Source organism: Lonchura striata, chromosome 34 (assembly GCF_046129695.1).
Source record: "Lonchura striata isolate bLonStr1 chromosome 34, bLonStr1.mat, whole genome shotgun sequence".
In the NCBI taxonomy this organism is placed as follows: Eukaryota; Metazoa; Chordata; class Aves; order Passeriformes; family Estrildidae; genus Lonchura; species Lonchura striata.
In genome coordinates, this window is record NC_134636.1 from 1,298,477 (window position 1) to 1,311,740 (window position 13,264).

At 57.1% G+C, this 13,264-nt stretch overlaps 2 protein-coding genes and 2 long non-coding RNA genes across 5 annotated transcripts; 2 read left to right on the forward strand and 2 right to left on the reverse strand.

The window, feature by feature from the left end:
* Nucleotides 1-4,443: 4,443 nt before the first annotated feature.
* LOC110482809 (uncharacterized) lies at nt 4,444-5,366 on the reverse strand. Its single transcript, XR_002467457.3, has 2 exons — nt 5,188-5,366; nt 4,444-4,952 (listed from the first exon to the last, which is right to left on the reverse strand). It is a non-coding gene; the product is annotated as an uncharacterized LOC110482809 (long non-coding RNA).
* Nucleotides 5,359-8,221, forward strand: PSMB6 (proteasome 20S subunit beta 6). The gene is made up of 6 exons (XM_021552319.2): nt 5,359-5,487; nt 5,829-5,896; nt 6,771-6,902; nt 6,982-7,111; nt 7,597-7,741; nt 8,014-8,221. Exons 1-6 carry the CDS (start codon nt 5,398-5,400, stop codon nt 8,148-8,150), a joined length of 702 nt encoding a protein of 233 aa, XP_021407994.2. The 5' UTR covers nt 5,359-5,397; the 3' UTR covers nt 8,151-8,221.
* Nucleotides 8,222-8,347: 126 nt separating this feature from the next.
* SLC25A11 (solute carrier family 25 member 11) lies at nt 8,348-11,542 on the reverse strand. The gene is made up of 8 exons (XM_077789499.1): nt 11,393-11,542; nt 10,759-10,911; nt 10,343-10,549; nt 10,155-10,245; nt 9,836-9,926; nt 9,644-9,743; nt 9,484-9,535; nt 8,348-9,069 (listed from the first exon to the last, which is right to left on the reverse strand). Exons 1-8 carry the CDS (start codon nt 11,467-11,469, stop codon nt 8,914-8,916), a joined length of 927 nt encoding a protein of 308 aa, XP_077645625.1. The 5' UTR covers nt 11,470-11,542; the 3' UTR covers nt 8,348-8,913.
* A 236-nt stretch (nt 11,543-11,778) lies between these two features.
* On the forward strand, nt 11,779-13,166 carry LOC116184735 (uncharacterized). 2 transcript variants are annotated; one of them, XR_004149454.1, is made up of 3 exons: nt 11,779-11,895; nt 12,304-12,462; nt 13,058-13,166. It is a non-coding gene; the product is annotated as an uncharacterized LOC116184735 (long non-coding RNA). The 2 variants fall into 2 exon arrangements; XR_004149453.1 differs by having other exon boundaries at nt 12,375-12,462.
* The last annotated feature ends 98 nt before the right edge of the window (nt 13,167-13,264 follow it).

Sequence of the window (13,264 nt, forward strand, 5' to 3'; positions counted from 1 at the left end):
TTTGGGGCTTTCTATGCTTTGTTTTCCCTCACACTTATCTCTTTGCTGACCGTTCTGCTGCTGGGAACCAGCTCACCCAAGGATGTAAGGCGCCGCCGCTGAGCTGCCTGCAGCTCAAAACCCACCCAAAAATAGCCCAAAATCGTCCTAAAAATACCCCCAAAAAACACACCCAAAAATACCCAAACCCTCCTAAAAATACCCAGAAAACTCACCATAAAATCCCTAAAACCAGCCGAAAACCCTCCCAAAAATACCCCAAAAAATCCACCCAAAAATACCCTAAAACCCACAAAAAATACCCCAAAGCCTGGGGTCCCAGAAGGAATTTTGGGGACCCTTATAGGAATTTTGGGGGTCCCAGGAGGTGTTTTGGGGTCCCAAAGAGAATTTTGGGCATCCCAGGGGGGGTTTTGGAGTTCTGGGGAGAATTTTGAGGATCTCAGGGGGTTTTTGGGAGGAATTTTGGGGGTCCCGAGTAGAATTCTGTGGGTCCTTGGGGGGGGGGGGGGTTATGGTCCTGGGGTCTCAGGGAGTTTTTGGGGGGTCCCAAAAGGAATTTTGGTGACCGTGATGGGAATTTTGGGGGTCCCAGGGGAGTTTTGGGGTCCCGAAGAGAATTTTGGGAGTCCCAGGGGGGTTTTGGAGTCCTGAGGAGAATTTTGAGGGTCTCAGGAGGTTTTTGGGAGGAATTTTGGGGGTCCCGACTAGAATTTTGGGAGTCCCAGGGGAGGTTTTGGGGTCCTTAAGGGAATTTTGGGGTCTCATGAAGTTTTTGGGGGGTCCTAGGAAGAATTTCGGGGACCCTGATGTGAATTTTGGGGCTCCCAGGGAGGGGTTTTGGGGTCCCAAAGGGAATTTTTTGGGTCTCAGTGGGGTTTTGGGGCTCACAGGAGGAATTTCAGGGACCCTGATGGGAACTTTGGGTGTCCCAGGGGGGCTTGTGGTGTCCTGGGGAGAATTTTGGGGGTCTTAGGGATTTTTTGGGAGGAATTTTGGGGATACCGAGTAGAATTTTGTGGGTCCTGGGGAGGGTTTTGGAGTTCTGAAGGGAATTTTGGGGGTCTCAGGGATTTTTTGGCCGGTCCCAGGAGGAATTTTGGGGTCCTGAAGGGAAATTTGGGGGTCCCAGGGGGGATTTTTGGGTCCCGAAGGGAATTTTGGGAGTCCTAGGGGGGGTTTGGAATCCTGGGGATAATTTTAAGGGTCTCAGGGAGTTTTTGGGAGGAATTTTGGGGTCCCGAGTAGAATTTTGGGGGTCCCAGGGGGGGTTTTGTGGTCCTGAAGTGAATTTTGGGGTCTCAAGGAGTTTTTGGGGGTCCCAGGAGAAATTTCGGGGACTCTGATGGGAATTTTGGGGGTCCCAGGGGGTTTTTGGGGTCCCTAAGGGAATTTTGGGCGTTCCAGGGCCGTCCCGGTGGTTTTGGGGTCGCGCTGGCTGCGGGGCTGCAGTACCGCCCTGTGTCCACAAGGCGGCAGCACCTGCCAAGGGAGTCCGCGACAAGATGGCGGCCCGTGGGGACCTTGACGGAGAGAGGCGTCTTTTGCCGATGCCTGTCGGCTCCCGCCAAAAATCCGCACGCTCGCGGCGCTCCTGACCCCACAGCCCGTGTGCACGACACCAGAACCGCCGCGGGAAATCCCATCGGGGGGCCCCGGCGGTGCGGGCAATTCAGGCAGTGTAAAAAACAGACACGGGTCCTCGAATTTCAACGTCCTCGTTTTCGCGCCTTCTCGAGAAGGTCAAGCGAGTCCGCGCCAAGCCCCTCCCAAGATGGCGGCCGCGGGCGGCGGGCTGCAGTGCCGCTCTCTGCCCACACGGCGGCAGCACTGCGCCGTCAGCAGCGAATGCCCCAAAGATCCGCGCGGGAAAGAACGGAACAAAAACCCTGCCTCTGACCCAATAGGAACCGAAAGAAAAAACCTTTCCTCTTAAACTGCATTTCAATAGAGTTTATTTTTACATTTTCACATTTATATTCACATTCGGATTTATAATGGATATTGATATATAATTGTATTTTCATAATTTCTTACATTTATTCCTATTATATTTTATTATATTTTATATTTTTATGCATATCTTAATAGATTGCTTACATATTTCTATATTTAGATTTAGATTTCTAAAAAGTTTATATTGCTTAAAATAAAACCGTGACTCTATCCAAGTAAAAATCTTTAAAAAAAACCCTTTATTTAAACTCAGTTTAAATTTATTTCTATTTTTCGCATTTATAGTCAGATTTACATTTTAAATGTAGATTGATGTATGGTGTTATTTATAGTCTATCTCTTCCTAATACTATTTTTATTTCTATTTTATATCTTTATATATATCTGTATACATTGAATATATATTTCCATATTTAGAACGATATCAAAATAAAATGTATATTCATATTTTTTCCATTAAAGCCCTGCCTCTAACCAAATAAAAACAAAACAAAACAAAAAAACCTTTCTATAAACAACACTTGAATATATATTGAATACACCCTGCATTACAAATTGCAGGGGAAGTGGATTCCCTCATGATTTGAACACAAGAAATAATGGAAAAGGAAGCTTTTTCCCACAATTTAAACCCCTTTTCTCTCCATAACCCCTCATTTTTCTGGGAGCGCTGTGGAAGGTCTGGGGGTTCTAAGGAGGGATTGACACAATAAAAGGGGAAAGTTGAAAGCTCTCCCGTGGAACCCCACATGCTGCCCGGCCTGCTCAGGTGCTGCCCCTTGGCAAGAGGGCTCTTCCCTCGGCATTTTCTCAAAGGGATGCTCGTGCCCGGGTGGGTCCGGCTGCTCCCCGATCCCTGCTGGATGTTCCAGCCATAGCTCCTGGAGGGACACTTGGGATACCCCTGTTAGCCCCTCGGGATTAGCAGCTCCCTGTGCAGGTGTGCCCAGGTAGCTGCACTGAAAGCAGCTGCTCACACGGGGAGCTGCTACACCTAGGAGTGGGGGATGAGGTGAAGAAAGGTCCTGTGGGGTGTTCCCTTCCCTACACAGGCCTTTGCCAGACCCTTCAACAATGGGGTGCCAGACTTTCATTCCCCTCACCTTCAAAATGTCTTAAAACCCCCACAAAAACACAAAAATAGCCTCAGAATACCCTTAAATACAATAAAAATACCCTACTTTAAAACACCCCTAAAAATCCCTAAAGAACCTTTAAAAAATCCCTAAATATTCTTAAGGGAGCTCTAAAAATAGCCCCAAAATCCTTAAAACACACTTAAAAGACCCTAAAAAAACATAAAACTTCCCTCAAAAGACCTAAAAATACCCTAGTCTTAAGAGTTCTCTACATACCCTAAGTAGTCCTAAAAAAGCCCTAAAATTTTTTAAATAGTCCTAAAAAAGCCCCAAGAACACCCCCAAAAAAAGCCCTAAAAATTCTAATTAGTATTAAGAAAGTCCTTAAAATACCTTAAAAAAAAAATATTTTAAAAGCCCTGAAAAAGCCCTACAAGTATCCTAAACGTTCCCAGAAAGTTCCTAGAAAGCTCCTGTGAGAAAACTCCTCAAATATCCTTCAAAAACACTTAAAAAAAAAAAAATTAAAAAAAAATAAAGAAGTGCTCAGTCTACCAGTTGCTCTCTAAACAGCAAACATCATCCCTGCCTTTTAATTAAAGTCACTGCCTGCAGCTGCTGTTGGGGAAAGTTGGTGTTTCAGGGGTGCTGTTGGGGGTGAGGGCTGCTGCTGTACCCTAACCCTTCCCGGTACCCTGTGTCCTGTCCTTTGCACCCCTAAACCTCAGTGTCAGCTCTCCACCTGTCAAGTCCCCCCTTTTTTCCCCTCAGCCTGCCATGTCTGTGTGTCACCCCAAGCCCCCGACACTGTCCCTTGGCCCCCTAACCTCCACCGTGCACTCCCCACCCGGGGAGGGGTGGTTTTTAGGGTGAGGTTAAGCGTGGTGTGAGGGCCGGTTCACCTGTAACCTTCAGGCTGCACCCACTTTGTCCTCAAGGCACCCCCAGCCTCTCAACCTCCTTGTGTCACCCTCCAGCTCCCCACCGCAGCCTCTGTGACCCTGTGCCCCCCTTTTTACTCCTAAATACTCCTTCAGCCTCATGTGTCACCCTCCAGCTCCCCACGGCAGCTCTCAGCATCTCTGTGCCCCCCTTTTTACTCCTACAGACCCTTCTGCCCCTCAGCTGCCCCCACCCTCTGTGTCACTCTCCAGGTCCCTGTGTGACACCGTGCAGCCCACAGATGTTGTCCCTGCCTGTTTTATTTCGGTGTTGTCCTGCTGCCAGGGCTGCACTATCCCCACAAGTTCAGGCTCCCATGTGGGGCTGCTGGGACTCACAGGTGGGCGGTGGGGGGAGCGAGGGATGGGGCAGGATGGAAGGGTGGAGAGAGAGTGGGGCAGGGGTGGGCTGCCCTCCCCTCTGTGAGGTGTTCCAACTGTTATAAATGAAAATCTGTCCAGCCAAATTAAAATAAAAAAATAAAATATTTATTCTGCAATCAAATTTTATCAGGCCGTCCACAAGGAAAGAACAGTGCTGAGCCCGGGGTCGGTCAGCCCTGGGCGTGCAACAAGGAGTCAGCCTCAGCAGAGGTTTTCCTCGGTGCCCACACACCTCCATCCTAGCACAAGTGGTTTTGATAGGAAAAATTCCACCTGAGGCCAAGATTTCAGTAGTCAGTCTTTTCTTCCATTCAGAGTCTATAGGTTGATGAGATTTTCTTTTTTGCTGATGAGGAAGAACAATTCAGTGTCCGGAGTTGGTGAATCTCTTAATGAAATTTATAGGAACGCTGCATTCACGTGGATCTGCCCGAGGATTTCTATGACATCCATCACGCGATGATCAGCGCTGGGTGTCCCCGTATCTCTCCAGACTTGGCCAGGACATCCCCGTATCCCTTCAGACTTGGCCAGGACATCCCCGCATCTCTCCAGACTTGGCCCGTCTCCTGGCCGAGCCACATCCTTTTACCTGTAAATCGGGTTTCGACATAACACCAGGTTTCGCCTGCGAGGGTGGGGAGGACTCCTAATACAAACGTGTATACTCCAACAAATATTCAATATCCCGCATATCATACTAGAAATGGAGCGAATTATATCTGCTACACATACCACAAGCATCCTCCCCTGAGAGCCGCGGGAACGCCCGCCCTGGTGACCCCCACCAACAGGCCCCAGCAGCACCCGCCCCCCCTCGTCCGCACCGGTCAGAGCGGGGCTCCGTGCCCGGCTCGGGGCGCGGAGCGGGCCGGCCGTGCTGGAAAAAGGGAAGAGTTTTATTTACGCAAAAAGCAGCGGGCGCCCTCCTGGCACGCTGCCGTAAAGCAGCGGCCCGGCCTGCCGTGCCGCGCCGCTGCCGTAAAGCAGCGGCCCGGCCTGCCGTGCCGCGCCGCTGCCGTAAAGCGCGGCGGAAGATGGCGGCGGTGACGGTGTGGGAGCCGCGGGCCGGGCCGGCTCCCGCCGGGCCGCACCGGGAATGGACGGCGGAGCCCGTCAGCACCGGCGTGAGTGCGGCGGCGGGACCCACCCGGAGGGCTGCGGACTCGCCATGGGCTTTACGGGGGTGCTGCGGAGCGGGGGATCCCGCGGGGCGGCGGGGCGGCGGATCTGCGGGGCGCGGCTGAGGGTGGAGCTGGGGCTGAGTTTGGGGTGGAAGAGGGACCCCCCTGCAGAGCGGCGCGATGGGGCACGGGGCGGTTCCCCTGCTGAGGGGGAGAGCTGCTGTGGGGCACGGGTCGATTTCTGTGCGGCGGGGGGCGTTGAGTGAGGCTGGATCTGCTGTGGGAAGGTTTCTGTGGGGCAGGGAGTCTCAGCGCAGCCCTTCCCTCCTCTCCCCCCCCCCCAGACCACCATCATGGCCGTGGAGTTCGACGGAGGCGTCGTCATAGGGGCCGACTCCCGAACCACCACCGGGTGAGCGCCAGGGGCCATGACGTCATCGGTGACGTCACGGGGCTCCGGGCCCGTGTCACGGCGTTGTCACTCTTGTCGGGGTGCCACCGTGATGCCACTGGGAAGCCACCCCCAAAGCTGTGGGCAGGGTCCCCAGGTATCAGTGTCACACCTTGCCTTGTCACAGGCAATTTTCCATCACCAAAATGATCCAAGGGATCCTTTGTTTATGTGGAGTAATTTGTGCAAAAGTGTTCTCAGGTTAAAGTTTGCCCTCTTGGTCCCAATCTTTGGATTTCTCTCCACATTCTTATTGGCCAGATCATTTTTCCTCTTTTAGGGAGAGTTTTCAATCCCACGGAACTCAGCATGTTGATAGAAACTGGATTTGAACCCCGTGTTCAAATCACCCAGTCCAAAGGGCTGCCTGCATCCTTCTAAGACTTGTAATTCTTGATTCATATGTAAAATATGGGACACACACTATTTTTATTATAATCTTGGGTCCGGTATGTGTAAAAATCTTCCCAGTGCCTCAGATCTCTGCACAAAACATTCCATCCTGGTAATCCTGTAAAATCCATTTCCCAGCGTCCCCCAGGGGTTATCCCTGGCTTTCCGGGATTTTCACTGTTTTTTTTTGTTATTACCACAGAAAATCCCACACTTCTAAGTCCCACGCCTGCAAAACCTTTCCCTTTCTGCCCAAAGAAATTCTAGCATCTTTCTGGGACCGGCAGCTGCTTTCCAGGGGTTTCTCAGCACCTCCAGTTCATTGCTCCCGTTGCAGTGTCACCTCGGGGGTCTGTGACGGTACCGTCACGCCGCTGTCACCGTGGCGTCACCCCTGGCAGCCGGGCGGCTGTCACGGTGACATCTCCGCGGTGTCCCGCAGGGCCTACATAGCCAACCGGGTGACGGACAAACTGACCCCCGTGCACGACCGCATCTTCTGCTGCCGCTCGGGCTCAGCCGCCGACACGCAGGCGGTGGCCGACGCCGTGGCCTATCAGCTGGCCTTCCACAGGTACCCCCCGTGGGCGTGGGGCAGGGCCGGGGGGGCTGTCAGAGCGACCCCCAGCCCCACGCCTGGCCCTGCCCCACAGCGTGGAGCTGGAGGAGCCGCCACGGGTGCGCACGGCCGCCCGCCTCTTCCAGCAGAGCTGCTACCGCTACCGTGAGGAGCTCAGCGCCGGCATCATCGTCGCTGGCTGGGACCCGCGGCGGGGGGGACAGGTGGGCTCCCTTCAGTTGGTGTCCCCTTTTCCACCCCAGCACATCTTTTTCCACCCTGCAGCATTCCTCCTTCTGCCCTGGAGTGTCCTTTCTCCACCCTACAGCATTTCTCCTTCTGCCCTGGAGTGTCCTTTCTCCACCCTACAGCATTCCTCCTTCTGCCCTGGAGTGTCCTTTCTCCACCCTACAGCATTCCTCCTTCTACCCTGGAGTGTCCTTTCTCCACCCTGGTGTCCCTTCTTCCATCCCAGAATGTCTCTTCCTTTGCCCAAGTGTTCCCTTTTCTGTCCGGGAGCATCCCACTCTGCCCCACGTCTCCTTCTGCCTCCTGGTATCCCCCTGTCTACCCCACAGCACTCGCCTCTGCCCTACAGCTCCCCACTTTCTGCCCCATAACCCCATCTTTCTCCTATGATCTCCTCCTTCTGCACCACAGCCCCTTCCCTTGCCCCACAGCACCCTAGAGCCCCCCCTCTGCCCCCCAGGTGTACGTGGTGCCGATGGGAGGGCTCCTCCTGCGCCAGCCCTTCGCTGTGGGGGGCTCAGGCAGCTCCTACATCTACGGATTCCTGGATGCCACATTCAAGCCTGGGATGAGCCGCTCCCAGTGCCAGGAATTCGTTGCCCGTGGTGGGTTTGGGGCATATTGGAGAATTTGGATGTGGGTGGGGGGAGAGGGGGGAGTGGTATGGGTGAGAGTTTGGGAGCACAGAGGAGTCTGGCTGGCATTGACGGGTTTGGGCGTGTGCTGGGAGGGGATTTTGGGAACATGGAGGGTTTGGGGGACCCTGGGAGAGTATTTTGGGGCACAGAGGAGTTTGGGCAGTGCTGGGGGGTTTTGGAGTGTCTTGGGGATTTGGGAACACGAGTGGTTTGGGGGTTCCTGACCTGTGTTCCCTCAGCGCTGGCCCTGGCGATGGTGCGGGACGGCTCCAGCGGGGGTGTCATCAGGCTGGCAGCCATCACGGAGGAGGGAGTGGAAAGGACGGTCCTGGCCGGCGCTGACCTGCCCTGGGGTGATGGTGGCCCCCCTGTCTGAGGGACAGCCCCTCCCCAGGACTCCCAGATTTGGCGGGGGAGACAATAAACAGCTCAGCTGCCTCTGCTGGATGTTCTTGGGGTCTGCCTTTGGGGTCCCCTCCTGTCACCCTGTCCCTGGCGGGGGCAAGGCCACACGCACAGTGTGAGCAAAGCGGACCCCACCCCTGGTGTGACAGAGATAAAGCACCCCCCAAGGTCTGTGGGTCTGCTTTAATTACATTATCGCGATCCATGATTCATTAACAAAGCGCAGGGTGGGAGGTGCTGGGGGAAGGGAGGGGGGAATTTAGGGGGGCTCCTGCCCCACACTGTGACCTTGATATTGGCTGGTAACAAAACCCCCAGCGGGGTGGGGAGGGAGCACAGGGGGAGGGCACCCTACAGTCTCTAGAGGGCTGCCCCACAGGGACAAGGCATCCCCTGCTGACCCCATGGGAGGGATCCAGCACCCCTGTCTCAAGTCCAGGGCCCCGTCAGAGGGCCCCAGGGATCCCTAAAGCCCCAAGGAGTGGGTCATGCACCCCTATAGGGCCCAGGACCCCTCCATAGGGCCTCAGGGCCACTTCATAGCCTTGATGGGGGTGGCCAGGCACTCCTATAGAAGCACCTGCCCCCCAGCCCCTGGTGATGTGGGGGGGTCAGGCACCCCCACATCACCTAAGGGAGAGGTCATACACCCCCAAAGCCCCTTCACTGGGGGTCAAGTGCCCCTGCAGAGCCCATGGGATGGGGTCAGATCCCCCCGAACCCCCCTGGGGGTGTCAGGCACTGAGGAAGAGCCGCTGGTACCACTTGTTCATCTGCTCGAGAAAGATGAAGGTGAGCACGGTGTGGGGGCCCAGGCGGGCATAGTAGGGGGTGAAGCCCTTCCAGAGGCTGAAGAAGCCCTCATACCGCACCACCTTCAGCAGCACATCCTGCAGGAGGAGCAGTGTGTCAGGGCCCCCCCCAAAATAATGAGAAACCTTCCAAAAATGACAGGGATGCCCTTTAAGAAGAACTTTCTTGAAATAACATGGACACTCTCAGAATTATGGGGAATCCTCCCAAATTATGAGAAACCTTGAAAAAATGACAGGGATTACCCACACCCCCCTCCCCCACCACCAAAATAATGGGGAAGCTTCCCAAAATGCCAGGGGAGCTCCCCAAAATTATGGGCATCGCCTCAAAATGACCTGAATTTCTCCCCCCACCTCCAATGACAGGGAACACCCCCAAAATGGCATGAAATCCCCCAGTTGAAAGGGAACTCCCAAAATGACAGGCGCCCCTCCTAAAGTAATGGGGACTCCCAAATGGTGTTGCCCTCCCAAAGCCCGCTCACTCACCAGCCCATTGCGGTACTCGGGTTTCCCATCTATTGTCCTCATGTTCTGGATCCTGTTGGAGAGCATTTAGGGGTTAAACAGGAGGTTTTGGGGTGACCACATGTCATATCTGTGGTTATCTAAAGGGAAGCAGGGCACCCCCTGCCAAAAATGAACCCACCGGGTCTTGACGATGTCAACGGGCATGGAGGCGGCCGTGGTCACCAGCCCACTGATCATGCTGGCGCAGAAGTGGCACAGGATGTCGTCACGGAAATGCCCTGGGGGCACCCCAAAACATCAAAGGGGAATGGGGGGAGAGGGCATCAGGATTTAGGGTTTCCCCATGGCAGACCAAACCCCCCGAACTCACCGGAGTCAAGCAAGAATTGTTTGGATTGGGAGTATGAGGCGAGCTGGGCGGCGTTGACCACCACGGCACGGGCCATGGTGGGGATACAGCCCTAGGGGAAAACGGCATGTTTGGGTCAGTCCCGTGCACCCCCAGACCCCCCCTGCATTCCCACTTCCCCCACAGACCGTGCTCTCCCCCCTCACCACGGTGGGGACACAGCACTGGGGTGGGAGGTGGCAGTTTGGGGGACCCAGCTCCCCCCGCCCAAGCATCAGGACACCCTCTGCATCCCTGGGGAGTCATGGGAGGCTCTCGGGGTCCCGCAGCCCCCACCTACCCTCCACAGCGTGAGCACCCCCTCCTCCCTCGCCATCCTCACGAGAGCGTCGAACACGTTGTGATACCCGCGGCGCTCGCCCGGGGGTAGCCTGGGATTCAGGGCAAAAAAAGGGGATTTTGGTAAAAAAAGCTGCCTTGGGGAGGCAGGCGGGGGCAGAGATATGTTTTGGAGGGTTGACGGCTTACCTGCCATCAGCTGTCATGCGAATGAGGGCCACCTCAGCCGGGGTCCCCACAAAGGCCCCCGCAGCCCCTGCTGTCATGCCCATCGCTGCCTTGGCCAGGAAGGGAGGGGGGGTCCCATCAGCCCCCCCAAAACGCTCCAGGAGCACGCTGTAGATGCCCAGGCGGGTGGTGGTGTAGGTGGCCTGGCGTAGAAGCCCCGCTGATAGCCTGGGGGGACACAAAGAATGGGAGGAGTCCCAAAAACAGGCGTGGGGGGACAGGAAAGAGCTTTAGCCTGGCAGCTGCTTGGGGTTCTGAGGTTTTGGGGGCTCTGCATCGCACGTAGATGACAGCAACCCGCAGGATGGGGCTGACCCCAGGGCACGCAGGTTTGGGTGGGTTCCCAGGGGGTCTGGGGGTTCAAGAGGTGCCCATACCCCGTGTAGATGCCCCTCAGTCCCTCGTGGCGCAGGATGGACCCCAGAGCGTGCAGGGACGTCCGGTACTCCCGGCCTTTGGCCCCGGCCCCGCTCAGCTGCATCCGGTTCTTCACCAGGTCCAGGGGCTGCACGAAGACTGTAGCCCCCATCCTGAAGGAAGGAGGTCAGGTAGGGTCGAGGGACCCCAAAAATACTCACACCCCTCTCCACAGCCCCCCAGATCCACCCACAGCCCTCTCAGGGGAAACCTGGGGTGATGAGCAAGTCTGAAGGAGCTTTGGGGATCTATTTGGGGGGGCACAGGGGCAGTTTGAGGGGAGCTGGATGGGATTTTGAGAGTTTTGAAAAGGTTCAGTGGATTTGAATTGATTTTGTAGGAGGTTTGATTTTGATGGGAGGGTTGGGGGTCTGAAGGGATTTTGGGGATCACACAGAAGGGATCTGGGGGAGACTGTCGGGGGGCAGTGATGGGGACCGAGGAAGTTAAAGGGTTTGGGGGGGGGGGGGGTGCGCTGAGGAGTTGGGAGGGGAACCGGGGGTGGTTTAGGGGCGACCGGAAGGGTTTGGGAGAGGAATTCTCGGTTTAGGAGCGCGGTATCCCAATTTTGGCGGGGGGGGGGGGGGCTCTCACCCGGCCAGGCCGCCGAAGAGAAACTTCACGGATTTCGGGGAGGTCTTGGGCCTCTGGGCCGCCGGTACCGCCGCCATCACGGCCGGGCCCGGGCACCGGGGGCGCGGGGGGGGCGCGGGGTCCGGCACCGGCGGCGCCCCAAGGTGACTCGGGGGGGGCGCGGCGCCACTGCGCCTGCGCGGGACGCCTGCGCGGCGCCAGGGCGGGGGCCCCGCGCAGGGAGCGCGGCTGGGCGGGAAAGCCCCGCCCCCGCACCGCCCTCGCGCCTCTCATTGGTGGAGCAGGTTTAGGCGGGAAAGGAAACTCTGCGCTAAGCACGGGGATTGGCTGGGGCGGAGGCAGGTGCTGTAGCCCCGCCCCTCTTCTCGCGACACTTCGCCATTCTGAGGGGGCCTGAGGGGAGCCGGCGGCGGCGGGAGGGGGCGGCGGCCGTGGCCTCACGGATTCGGTGCCGCCGCTGCTCAGCGCCGCGGGGGGATGCCTGTCCCGTCCTGTTCCCGGCGGTGAGTGCTGGGGGGTATTGGCCAAGCTCCACTGGGCGATATTGGGAAGTATTTGGGACACTGGAGGGCGCTGTCAAGCACTGGAAGGCTCTGAGGCTACGCGGGGATGCACTTGGTACACCAGGGATCAGCGGGAGGCACTTTGAGCGCACTGGGGGTCACTGGGAGGCACTCTGAGGTCATTGGGAGGCGCTCTGGGTGCACTGTGGGGCAGCGAAGGATGTCTGGGTCTACTGGGGGCAATCTTGTGTTCATCACTCAGCACCGAGGTCACTCGGAGGCCCCCTACTCATACCGGCACGTCCCACTGAGCTCTACTGCTGATTCTAACGAGGAGTCAGCGGTGAAGTGCTGCACCCCAGCCTCTCCCCAGCCTTTCCATTCCCCTCCCCTGTCCCTCCTCTCCAGCCCCCTCAGTTTTGGGGTACCCCTGAGGTGTACACGGTGTCAGGGATGACGCAGGTGACAGCATCCTACAGGTGTCACAGGTGACAGGATCACCTACCTGGACACGGAGCGGGAGGGGACAACTGTCCCACAGGATGTAGGAGTGCCACGGCTCCACAGGTGAGTGATGGTGTGCCACAACCTCACGGCCATGGGGGTTGCCTCATGGCAGGGGCAAAGGCACGCAGAGGACCCCAACACCTGAGTCCATCCATGCTGGGTGAGGGGGGCAGGGGGGACACTCCCATCTCCCCCCACGGCCCAACCCCTGATACCCCAATCCCTGCCGTGGGGCAACTGCGGGGCCCTTCCCCCTTTCCGTGAGTCAGCCGGGGGTTGTGCAGGGGGGGGAACAGGAAGCGCCAGAGCCACCACATTGCCCTTATAAGGACTCGACTGACGGCACCGAAGCTGCTTCCGCCTGTCCGGACTCCTGCTCCAGCCGCACATCTCCCCCGCAACCCCACATCACCTTCCCACATCCCCATCGCTGCCCTACACCACCTTCTTCACCCCACATCAGCCCCGCCATCTCCCTGTGCCCCACCCCATCCCCCACATTTGCACCTCTGCCCCACATCAACCCGTCCCACCACCTCCCCAGTCCCCATCTCTGCCTCACACCACCCCCCCGAACACCTGGGGCCCTGCCTCACAGCTCGCCAGAATATCTAGAGGAGCTCCTGCCCCCCAATTCTCCTTCTGTTCCCCCCAGCATGCCTGTTCCATCCCACCGTCCCCCCCTGCTGCTGCCTGGACTCCCAGCTGACCTCTCCCCGCCTCCCCCATGAGTGCAGCCCTCCAATAAAGCCTCTGCCCCCCAACTTTGTCTCCTGAGTCGGGGGGTGGGAGGGGGAGCGCCGTGGGGCGGCTGCCGAGGCGTCACCCCCGCCCCACCGTGGACTTTGTTCCCCTGGGGCAC